Raw genomic sequence first — 12,247 nt, 5'->3', positions numbered from 1 at the left:
CTGTCTTTGCCACCAGGAGTCACTCTGCTCTTTGGGCTTTTGAAACAAGCCTGCCTGCAAAACAAATTCAGTGAGGTCTCTGGTGACAGGACTCTCTAATCGGACACTTCATGGCTTTGTGACTTGTATAATTGAACAGGAAGCTCATGTTTATTTCCAGTTTGCTCTCAGGAAAGAAAGCAGTAATGGGGTGACAGGGAGGATCCTGTTCTTTGAGGGACATGCTAAGAGGGAGCAGTTGGTGTGAGGGGCCATTTAGTCTAATGGTGAGATGCTTAGCCAACTGGAACCTGACTGCCTGGCTCCAAATGCTGGCTCTGCCACTTGTGGACTGTGGAAGGTACGTAGACATTTGTGCCTCCGCTGCCTCATTTATAAATTAATGACAGTAAGACTACCTACTTCTCAGAGGCGTGATAAGGGATAAATGAGTCAATGCCCATTAAAAAAATATAACAGTACAGGTGTACATGCCCTTACCCAAAACCCCTGGTGCCAGATGCGTTTCAGAATTTCAATTTCTTCAGATTTCAGAAAGGTAACATGATGCATATACGATGTTACATAACACCCCTTAGTAAGCTCTGCAGTCGGCTGTGTTCATATTTATGCAGCAAAATGTATGAACACTCTCACACTAAATGAGAATCAATAAAGACCAGAAAGGGCCTTGTTTCATTTCAAATCAGGTTTTGTTGCCGAAAGAGGTATAAGAAGCTTTCTGCTTTTAGAGCATTTTGGATTTTGGAATAGCAGATAAGGGACTATGAACAAATCAGAAACTAATATTTAGAGCTTATCATATACCTCAGGCATATAATATTTAATCTATACAATATCTCTATGAACTAGGTATTGTTATCCCCATTTTAGCAATGGGCATATCATTATCCCTGTTTTACACATGAGAAAATTGAGGTACAAAGAGGTTAAAGAATATCAGCCAAGCGTGGTGCCTCATGCCTATAATCCTAGCACTTTAGGAGGCCAGGGAGAGAGGATTGCTTGAGCCTGGGAGTTCAAGAACAGCCTGGGCAACGTAGTGAGACCCCATTTCTAAAAAGAAAAGAAAAAGAATATGCACAGGGTCACACAGCTAATAAGTGGCAGAACCAGGATTCAAACACTGGCAGTCTGGCCCTAGTGCCTGGGCAGTTGTCCAGCAGGTCATATTGCCTGTGCTTAGAACAGTGCCTGATGTGTATTAAGCTCTCAATAGATGTTAATTATTGCTGTCATCGAGAAAGAGAACATTCAGAGCCGAGCATGGTGTCTCGCACCTGTAATCCCAGCACTTTGGAAGGTCAAGGTGGGAGGTGGGTGGATCACTTGAGGTCAGGAGTTCAAGACCAGCCTGGCCAACATGGTGAAACCAGGTCTCTACTAAAAATACAATAATTAGCCGGTCGTGGTGGTGAGTACCTATAATCCCAGCTATGCGGGAAGCTGAGGCACGAGACTCACTTGAACCTGGGAGGCAGAGGTTGCAGTGAGTCAAGATTGTGCCACTACGCTGCCCTCCAGCCTGGGCAACAGAGAGAGACTCCATCTCAAAAAAAAAAAAAACAGAGAACATTCAGGGATAGTAACAGGACAGAGAGATCAGGCGTTCAGTTTTAGGACGGCTTCATAAAGGAAAGGACCTTCAAGGTGGAATTTGAAAGATGAGAAAGACTGCTAGGCAGAAGAAGGAAGCCCCACGTGGAGTGAGCAGCCTTTGCAAGACTCTGGCAAAAAAACCTGAAAAACTTAACATTTATATGGTAGAAGATACAGATAACACTCAAATAAGGGGGATGGAACTAATTTTCTATTCTTGCTGTAATAAATTATCACAAATTTAGCTGCTTAAAATAACATATTTGTGGCTGGGTGCAATGGCTCACGCCTGTAATCCCAGCACTTTCGGAGGCCAAGGCGGGTGGATCACAAGATCGGGAGTTCGAGACCATCCTGCCTAACACGGTGAAACCCCGTCTCTACTAAAAATACAAAAAAAACTAGCCAGGCGTGGTGACGGGCACCTGTAGTCCCAGCTACTCGGGAGGCTGAGGCAGGAGAATGGCGTGGACCCGGGAGGTGGAGCTTGCAGTGAGCCAAAATGGTGCCACTGCACTCCAGCCTGGGTGACAGAGCGAGAATCCGTCTCAAAAAAAAAAAATTTTTTTTTTAAATAATGAGTTATATTTATACCTGTTATACCTGTTGACCTGAGGAGAATTTTGAGAGTCCACAGGAAAAAAAAAAAAATTGTTATAGGTCAGAAGTCCCACACTGGTCTCAGTGGGCTGAAATCAAGGTATTGGCAGGGTTGTGTTCCTTCTGGAGGCTCTAGGGGAAAATCCATTTCCTGCTCATTCAAGTTGTTGGCAGAATCCAATTCCTTGAGGTCATAGGACTGAATTCCCTGTTTCTTTACTGTCTCTCAGCTGATGGCCATTCCCAGCTTTAAGAGGCTGCCCACAGTCCTTGGCTCTGAGCCCCCTTCCTCCATCTTCAAAGCCAACAATGGCAGGTTGAGTCCCTCTCACATTTTGAATCTCCCCTGCCTCTTCTGTCATCACATCTCTGAGCTACCTTTCTTTCTTCATCATCTGCTTTTCAGAGCTCATATGATTAGATTGAATTTAATCAAATAATCCAGAAATAATCTCCCTGTCTTAAGGTTTGTAACCTTAATTTCATCTGCAAAGTTCTTTTCTGCTACGTAGTATAAATAACATACAGGTTCCAAGGATTAGGATGTGGAGCAGGGGTGGCATCATCTGGCCTACCACAGTCTGCCCTCTGACCGCCACAGATTCACATTTGTCCCACAGGCAAAATACATTCACGCCATCCTAAGATACTCATGAGTTGTATCCCATCACAGGGAGCATCCCAAGCTGGACTGGGGAGCTAGAAGTTAGTCTGGGAATGTTTAGGGAATGATGGTAGGGTTTGAGGACAGAGATGGAGAAAAGATGACAAAAAAAGGAATCCTCCTCCCCCTGACCTCTGCCCCTCCTATGTCCACAGCCTCTCAACTCAGCTGTTTGCTCTCCAGGTACCCCTGGGATGGCGTGAGCACTCCCCCAGCGATGGACCCATCTGTGACGCTGTGGCAGTTTCTGCTGCAGCTGCTGAGAGAGCAGGGCAATGGCCACATCATCTCCTGGACTTCACGGGATGGTGGTGAATTCAAGCTGGTGGATGCAGAGGAGGTGGCCCGGCTGTGGGGGCTACGCAAGAACAAGACCAACATGAATTACGACAAGCTCAGCCGGGCCTTGCGGTACTACTATGACAAGGTACAGTCTCTCAGACCAGGGCTGGGACCCCCCCTAACATTTATATCAGAGATTTTATTTTGTTTTGATTGCCATAGCTATGACTTTGAAAACAATGTTAAAATTTATCAGTTTTTAACCCATCCATTGGTACCATCAGGCCAGTATTGGGCCCCTAAGCACTATCTCACCTACTTCCTTGTCTTACTGCTTTGGCAAAAACCATCATTGCATTATTAATACTGACTCCTACTCCCACTCTGAGATCCCCAAAGTGATGCTGCCCTGCCATGCGCATTTCATTTTCGTGTCATATTCCTATAGCCAACATTTTGAAAACATGGTTAATAATGGCTGGTCCTCATTCTGTCCTCTGGAAGCCCTAGACCAGTGCTGGGCTTCCCTAGTTATTTCACAGTCTTCTCTTATTCCAGAATATTTCATATTCCTAGAATCAAAACCTCCCTGACAGTATTATACCAACTTTTGCTTACTTTGTCCTCTGGGACCCCAACATTTTTAACCAATTATTTTCTTCTCTTATTCCTTAAGCTAAAACCTCTGCAACAACATGTTTAGTACCAGCTTCCACACCCTATCTTCTTAAATTCCCAGAGCAGCACTGGTCTACCCCAATATTTATATCAATTGTTTTCATTATCTTATTCCTACAGCTAAAATTTAAAATTTCCCCCATTCTGCCCTCTCAGACCCCCAGGCCACTGCTGGGTTTCCCCTCCCCCCAATATTTATACAAGTTATTTCATCTTCTTATTCCTCCTGCTGAAACTTCCAAACAATATTCATGAATATCCCTTTTTGTTCCTCTTTTGAGAAACACGGGCCCACCCTGTGACATATCTGACCAGCACTAAGACTTCCGCAGAATGCCCTAGTGCTCCCACACTCCTCTTGCCCGTGCCCCCCAGAACAGCCCTGGACCTATGCTGCATACCCTTCATAGTTTATGGCATTTATTCCATTTTCATATTTTATCCCTTGAGCTCAACCCTCCAGAACAATATTAGTAATGAGGCTCCCTCACTGTGCCCTCTGGGAACACTAGGTCATCTCTGAGACCCACCAGACCTGAAAAACCCCAAACATGCTCTGTGACCCACCCAAGCCAGCCTTGATATAGGCCCTCTCCCAATATTTATACCAGTATTTTTAATATTCTTGTCTAATTGCTGTTAGTTACTTCATTTTCTTACCGCTTTAGCTTCAACCTCCACAGTGGTATTAATAATGAGGCCTCCTCGCCCTCTCCTCTGCAGTGACCTTGCCCTATTCCACTTCTGTGTCATTAGCTTCAAATAATCCTCTGTATTAATAATTCATCGCCCCATCCATCTATATTAATTTACTTTCTTCCAACATTTATATCAGTTACTTCATTTTCTTGTCTTACTGCATTTGCTAGTCTCCAAAACTGTGTCCTGACAGTCACCCACAAGGCCTGGCCTGTGAACCCCTGGTTCTTGGAGCCAAGAAGACTTGCTCCCACACCTGCTACCTTCCCTTCACGGGCCCCATTGTGAAGAGGAGCCACAGTGTGGAGGGGGTGGGAAAATCAGATAGATAGACCTGGAGAGTGACAGAGGGAGGCTTGGAAAGGGGTGGATGGGAAGGGGCTTAAAGAAAGAATTGTTGTGGAGAGAAGAGAGAAAGGGGAGGAACTAGGGAGGGGTATAGATAAGGGGAATCTAGGGGGAGAGGAAAGAGGTAGAAACCAACGGGAGAGGAAATGGGCTAATAGGCTGAGAGGGGAACTTACAGAGGAGGGACAGGAAAGCCAGAGAGGGGCAAGTGGGAAGAGAGCCACTAGGAGAAGAGAAACACCACTCCACCCCGACATACACACACCCTGCCTCCAGCCTGCCCCTTTCCTCTCAGGCCCTCTGTTCCTCTCCTCCCTTTCTAGAACATCATCCGCAAGGTGAGCGGCCAGAAGTTCGTCTACAAGTTTGTGTCCTATCCTGAGGTCGCAGGGTGCTCCACTGAGGACTGCCCGCCCCAGCCAGAGGTGTCTGTTACCTCCGCCATGCCAAATGTGGCCCCTGCTGCTGTACATGCCACCCCAGGGGACACTGCCTCTGGAAAGCCAGGCACACCCAAGGGTGCAGGAATGGCAGGCCCGGGTGGTTTGGCACGCAGCAGCCGGAACGAGTACATGCGTTCGGGCCTCTATTCCACCTTCACCATCCAGTCTCTGCAGCCACAGCCACCCCCTCATCCTCGGCCTGCTGTGGTGCTCCCCAATGCAGCTCCTGCAGGAGCAGCAGCGCCCCCCTCGGGGAGCAGGAGCACCAGTCCAAGCCCCTTGGAGGCCTGCCTGGAGGCTGAGGAAGCCGGCTTGCCTCTGCAGGTAAGGACTGGAATATAGAAATCCAGTAAGAGGAGGCAGTAAAGAGGATGGATGTGTAATCCCCGGATGATGAGGGAGGCTGGTAGAAGAGACATAGTGCTCCTGTTAAAGGAGATAATGGTGGAAGGAAGAACACAGACATCCTCTTAGAAGGAGGGATGGGGCAGAGAGCTACACAAATCCTGAGACAGAAAGGGGAGAATACTGTGCTACAGTTAGTAGCTGCCGAACATGTAGGTGCCTGAAATATATTTGTTTAATGCACTAGTTCTCACACTCTAGCGCTCATCAGAATCACCTGTAGGGCTTGTTAAACCACAGATTGCCAGGCACACCCCCAGAGTTTCTGAATATGTGGGGCTGGGGAGGGGCCCAATAATTTGTATTTTTAACTTGTTACCAAATGAGGCAGATGTTGCTGGTTCAGAGGAAGGTAAATTTTTGAGAACCACTTTTAATGAATGAGGGTGGTATCCCTCAGATTCCTACCTGCTTCAGGTTGTCTTACCCCAAGTCCCCTGTCCCATAGGAGGACTTGCCCCAGAGGAAGCCCTACTTCCTTGATGAAGTCCTATGTCCTGTTGGAGAACCTGCTCTGATGCCCCCAGTACCAAGTGCCACTTTCCCGGGGAAATCACTGGGTAGCCCACAGGAGAATCCTGTGGCCCCAACAATCCTTACCCTCTTTGTACCTGCTCCTCTCCCAGGTCATCCTGACTCCGCCCGAGGCCCCAAACCTGAAATCGGAAGAGCTGAATGTGGAGCCAGGTTTGGGCCGGGCTTTGCCCCCAGAAGTGAAAGTGGAAGGGCCCAAGGAAGAGTTGGAAGTTGCCAGGGAGAGAGGGTTTGTGCCGGAAACTACCAAGGCCGAGCCAGAAGTCCCTCCACAGGAGGGCGTGCCAGCCCGGCTGCCCGCGGTTGTTATGGACACCGCAGGGCAGGCGGGCGGCCACGTGGCTTCCAGCCCTGAGATCTCCCAGCCACAAAAGGGCCGGAAGCCCCGGGACCTAGAGCTTCCACTCAGCCCGAGCCTGCTAGGTGGGCCAGGACCCGAACGGACCCCAGGATCGGGAACTGGCTCCGGCCTCCAGGCGCCTGGGCCGGCGCTAACTCCGTCCCTACTTCCTACACATACATTGGTGAGTGCCTGCGGAGGTGTGGGATGGGTGGGTGCCAACCCCAATGGGACTGGCATGTGGCAGGTGACTAACGGGAATCAGAGGAGGGCGAATGTGGTTGTCCCTGAAGAGGGTGGAGCCTTCGAGTGTGATTGACTGGGCTGACGCTGGACTGGAGGGATGGAGTTTGATTAGTGAAGGGCAGGGCTGGGGACTTTTGTGGGTGGGACCAAGGGGCTTTCTGTGGGACTGTTTCTGGGTTGGGGTGTGGCTTAAGGAACCTGAGCAGGGCTTTTTGGTCTGGGATTTGCATATGGGATTTCACGGGTGGGACATGAGTTAGAAGTTGACCCTGAGCTGTTTGGATGGTGACTTGAGAGGTTTGAGAGCAGCATTTGGATAGGGTCTTGTGGGTGGTCTTGACCAATGAGGTCTCTAACTGAGGGTGGGCTCTCGGGAATAGGGAGTGGGGGGTGTCTACGGAGTTTGAGAGATCGTAGGCATGGCCTCCGTAGTTACCACCTAGGTGTGTGCGCTTTGGGGAGTGACCCTGGGAGTGTGAGTGGGAAATCTGTGGTGGGGCTAGGCCCAAGTCCCTTCCAGCATCCCACATCTACTCTCTACTCACTTGAGCTCCGACCACCCTCTCCCCACAGACCCCGGTGCTGCTGACACCCAGCTCGCTGCCTCCCAGCATTCACTTCTGGAGCACCCTGAGTCCCATTGCACCCCGTAGCCCGGCCAAGCTCTCCTTCCAGGTAGGATCCTCTTTCCCCATTTTGGACAGGGTGACAGACCCAAGAATGGCCCCCATCTGTGACCTCTCCCTCTTTTTACCCCCAGTTTCCATCCAGTGGCAGCGCCCAGGTGCACATCCCTTCCATCAGCGTGGATGGCCTCTCGACCCCCGTGGTGCTCTCCCCAGGGCCCCAGAAGCCATGACTACTACCGCCACCACCACCACCCCCCCTTCTGGGGTCACTCCATCCATGCTCTCTCCAGCCAGCCATCTCAAGGAGAAACATAGTTCAACTGAAAGACTCATGCTCTGATTGTGGTGGGGTGGGGATCCTTGGGAAGAATTACTCCCAAGAGTAATTCTCATTATCTCCTCCACAGAAAACACACAGCTTCCACAACGTCTCTGTTTTCTGTCAGTCCCCCAGTGGCCGCCCTTACACGTCTCCTACATCAATGGTAGGGGCGGTTTATTTATTTATTTTTTGAAGGCCACTGGGAGGAGTCTGACCTAACCTTTTAGGGTGGTTAGGACATCTCCCCCACCTCCCCACTTTTTTCCCCAACACAAGACAATCGGGGTCTGGCTTGAGAACGACCTTTCTTTCTTTATTTCTCAGCCTGCCCTTGGGGAGATGAGGGAGCCCTGTCTCCATTTTCAGATGTGAGTAGAAGAGTTAGTTTGTTTTGTTTTATTATTCCTGGCCATACTCAGGGGTCCAGGAGGAATTTGTACCATTTAATGGGTTGGGAGTCTTGGCCAAGGAAGAATCACACCCTTGGAATAGAAATTTCCATCTCCCCAGCCTTTCTCTCAGACAGCTTATCCTTTTTCAACCAACTTTGGCCAGGGAGGAATGTCCCTTTTGTTCTTCTTCCCCCTGAAAAGCCATTCCTTTGTCTGCTGACCTCCCTGGGGTCCTGCCTGTTTCCTCCCAATGGAGGGTTTTTTTGGGGGGTGGTCCCCGTCTGGGGGGCCCCTCCAGCCAGTTCTCCAGGTCTCCCTGTCTCTCCCCCGCTGCCATTTTGATAGTATAATCTATTTTTAAATGGGGCTTTTCAATAGGGGAGAGGGAGTCATCTCTTCCTGTATTTAGTGGGGTGGGTGGGAAGGAAGGGATTTGGGGGGGAATCTTCCTGCCGCCTCCCCCCTCCAAGTGTTTATTTTTGATACCAAACGTGTATTTTCAGTTCCCTCCCTCCCAGCCCCCCAATTTCCTGCGGGCGGGTACAAAGGACCCTTTCAATGTCCCTGGAGTTGGGAGGGAGGAATGGGGGACATAAAGCCTGTCCTGTCTCTATTCTAGGCAAGAGAGAGTGGGTTCAAAAGACTCCTGGGCTCACCTGTTAGCGCTGGCCCAGCCCAGGCCTCGGGACCTGGGGGTTGGTGATTTGGGGGACGGTGCTACACTCGTCTCCACTGTTTGTTTTACTTCCCCAAAATGGACCTTTTTTTTTTCTAAAGAGTCCCAGAGAATGGGGAATTGTTCCTGTAAATATATATTTTTCAAAGTGATGCTGGAGGCTGCTGGCACTTTTTCTCTGATGTTGTAAGGACTAGCTGAGTGTGACAAGCATGACTGTGTGGAGGGTGTGAGGCAGAGGTTGATCGTGAGAGAAATGGTGTGATGGCGTGTGTGAGAAACAGTAGTAGGGACTGCATATTGGTAACCATGTGTGTGTCAGAGATGTGGAAAGCTGTGATTGTGTGTGAGAGAGTACAGAAGTTGTGACCACAGACTTTTGATGGTGTGTCTATGTGGGAAATCGCGGCCGTGTTTCAGAAAATAACTGAGCCTGGACGAGTAGTCAAGGTACTGTACAAGAACCTGTGATGGTATGCACAAAATAATATCTACGAGAAGAGAGTGGGGACTGCAGCCCCATCAGTGTTTGATGGTGAGCAAGACAGACTGAGTGACCCAAACCGCATGTGAGAGACTACGTGGGCATGAAACTACAGTAGAGGTTGTCAGGGATTGTGGCAAAGATTGTATAGGTGACAAACCTCATTATAGGCGACTCAACGTTTGAGAAATAGACAATGTACAAAACTACTTGAGCCTGTAGTGTCAGCTAAAGCTGTAAGACTGTATGGGTGCGAACTTGATTGTGCGAGAGAGAATGGCTATGAGACCAAACCAGCAACTGAGACCAAAGATACAAGAAGGTGCAACTGTGTGTACGAAAGCAGGCATGAGAGACTGTAGCAAAGACTGAGAAACAAAACGAATGGCTGTGACTGGGAGAGTGTGACAGGCCGTGTGTGTGTGTGTGTGTGTGTGTGTGTGTGTGTGTGTGTACACCTGAAACTAGTGGCAAATCGATTTACCGTTACTGCCACGTTCTGTCCCACAGGTTCAGGAACTGTGAGGAAGTGGGAGAGAAAATGACAGTGAGCCGGACGGAGCCACTGACATGGTGTGAGAGACCGCGTCACTGGGCATGCGAGGGAAAGGGGCAAGGAACTGTTGATGAGAGACTTGCAGTAGCGGTAACTGGGAGTCAGCCACTGTGGGAGAGGAACTTGACAACTGAGTGATGTCAGAGCGTCAGGGGGTTTGTGAAAGAGTTTATAAGCAACCATAAATCCGGGGCCACGCAAAAGAGCTGAGCAAATGAGACACGGCAAGTGACCACGTGGCGGTGTGTGAGAAACTTGTAAAGCTGTGCACGTGTGTCCATGCTGAGCTTCCCATATGAAGAAAATGACGGTGTGCACGACCGAGACAGGGCCTGGGTGACTGTAGGTGACTTATCAAGGGCCTAATGGTGATTGTGAAATAGTGACTGAGTATATCAGAAGCTGACTGAGGGACAGTGATGACTCAGACAGTGGCTGAGAAACTGATTATACCATTGGTAAAACCCTTTGCAAGAGACTTTATGAAAGGCTGTAAATCAAGGACTGAGGGTGCTGGAAGCTGACTGAGAAGAAACGTGAGACTAGGTGACGACGGTGTCTGAGATACTGTGTGATTGTGTATGCGTGTGAATGTCTTCGTGGGAGAGGCTGTAATCGGGGATCGTGGGTGTGTGAAAAAGTGGCTTGAGTGAGAAAGGGGTAGGAGAGGTGGTGATTTGTGTGCATGTGTGGGAAACTTCATGAGAGACTAGTTAGTGGTGACTATAAATCAGTGACTATTTGTGTATGTGAGAAAGTAACAGGCCAAATGAGTGGCTCAACATTTCATGAGATTGTGTGAGTGTGCATGCATATGTAAGGAACTGACTGGTGAGAGAAAATATTGGCAATATTGACTGAATGAGACAGGCTGTTAAACATGATTGTGTGTGTGAAACTGTTAGAAGGAGACTGTAGTAAGGCTGGAATCCATGACACAGAAAATGACTGTATGAGTGACAGAATGTCTGAGAGGCTGTGTGATTAAGAGAATATAGTAGAGGTTGTAAATCCAGGCTGGGTGCGGCGGCTCATGCTTGTAATCCCAGCACTTTGGGAGGCCGAGGTGGGAGGATCACTTGAGACCAGGAGCTTGAGACCAGCCTGGGCCACATGGTGAGACCCCATCTCTACTAAAACTTAGAAAAATTAGCATAACGTAGTATTGTGCACCTGTAATCCCAGCTACATGGGAGGCTGACGTGGGAGGACCACTTGAGGCTAGGAGTTTGAGTTTGAGACCAACCTGCAACATAGCAGGACCCTGCCGCTACTAAAACGAAAACGAAAAACAAAAATTACCCAGGTATAGTGGTGCACACCTGTAGTCCCAGCTACTGAGGACACTGAGGTGGGAGGATCGCTTGAGCCCAGGACTTTGAGTTCGAGACCAGCCTGGACAATGTGGCAAAACTCTGTCTCTCCAAATAATTTTAAAAATTAGCCAGGTGTGGCGTGTGCCTGTAGTCCCAGCTACTCGGGAGGCTGAGGTGGGAGGATGGCTTGAGCCCAGGAGGTTGAGGCTGCAGTCTGCGATGACGCCACTGCACTCCAGCCTGGGTAACAGAACCAGACCTTGTCTCAAAAAGAAAAGAAAAGAAAAGAAAAAAACAGAACTGTGTAGATAGGTTTAAAAAAGAGAGAGAGAAAATAACAGACCAAATGAGACTGTATGAGAGGCCACAGGTCAAATGTTCCAGGCCCTGGAGAAAAACCCTCTCTGTTTTTCCTCTTCCTCCACAGGCCCTTCCTGCCCAGTCCCCTGGGCCGGCTTCTCCTACTTCTCAAAAACTTGAAATACTGGGGTTCCCCAGGGCAAAGCCCTGGGACTCCTTTCTCTCTCCTCATGCATTCCCCTCTAGGTCATCTTACCCCGGTCTTCGCAACTTACCCTCCATGGGATGCCCACATTTTTACCTCCAAGTCAGACTGTCCTTCTGGCACTTACCAGAATCTCTAAAGTTTTGTTTATTTCATTGATTGATTCATTTAGCAGATGTTTATTGAGCATCTACTGTTTGCTGGTGCCTATCTAATGTCCTGCAGACCCAACAGTTAACAAGCCAGACAAAAATCCCTGCCCTTGTGGAACTGGTATTTAGGGAGTGAGAATAACAAGAAGCAGGCAAATACATAGTAGCAGGTAGGGATGTAATAATTAAATAAGACAAGACTCTCACTCTTTGTTTAAGAAATCTGCAGTCATTTTATTGCTAAACGTGTGGGAGAAGATAGAGTGCTGACAGTCCTCTTCCACAGGGAATCCTATGAGTATTTATACAGTTTAAAAACAAAGGAAGGCCGGGCGCGGTGGCTCAAGCCTGTAATCCCAGCACTTTGGGAGGCCGAG

General features: G+C 48.9%; 1 protein-coding gene across 1 annotated transcript; it reads left to right on the top strand.

The window, feature by feature from the left end:
* Window positions 1–2,512: 2,512 nt before the first annotated feature.
* Window positions 2,513–9,009, top strand: ELK1 (ELK1, member of ETS oncogene family). Its single transcript, XM_011982856.1, has 5 exons — window positions 2,513–3,290; window positions 5,194–5,637; window positions 6,345–6,776; window positions 7,412–7,513; window positions 7,599–9,009. Exons 1-5 carry the CDS (start codon window positions 2,928–2,930, stop codon window positions 7,695–7,697), a joined length of 1,440 nt encoding a protein of 479 aa, XP_011838246.1. The 5' UTR covers window positions 2,513–2,927; the 3' UTR covers window positions 7,698–9,009.
* Window positions 9,010–12,247: the final 3,238 nt, after the last annotated feature.

Source organism: Mandrillus leucophaeus, unplaced genomic scaffold (genome assembly GCF_000951045.1).
Source record: "Mandrillus leucophaeus isolate KB7577 unplaced genomic scaffold, Mleu.le_1.0 Scaffold243, whole genome shotgun sequence".
NCBI lineage: Eukaryota > Metazoa > Chordata > Mammalia > Primates > Cercopithecidae > Mandrillus > Mandrillus leucophaeus.
The sequence above is the reverse complement of the archived record's forward strand: the minus strand, read 5'-3'. Positions and strand labels throughout refer to the sequence as shown.

Bases quoted from the DNA above. Each gene is read 5' to 3' on its own strand.
- ELK1 (XM_011982856.1), top strand. From the start codon at position 2,928: ATGATGGTAGGGTTTGAGGACAGAGATGGAGAAAAGATGACAAAAAAA. The intron at 3,291-5,193 runs GTACAGTCTCTC...CTCCCTTTCTAG, and splicing joins TGCGGTACTACTATGACAAG to AACATCATCCGCAAGGTGAG. The intron at 6,777-7,411 runs GTGAGTGCCTGC...CTCTCCCCACAG, and splicing joins TACTTCCTACACATACATTG to ACCCCGGTGCTGCTGACACC.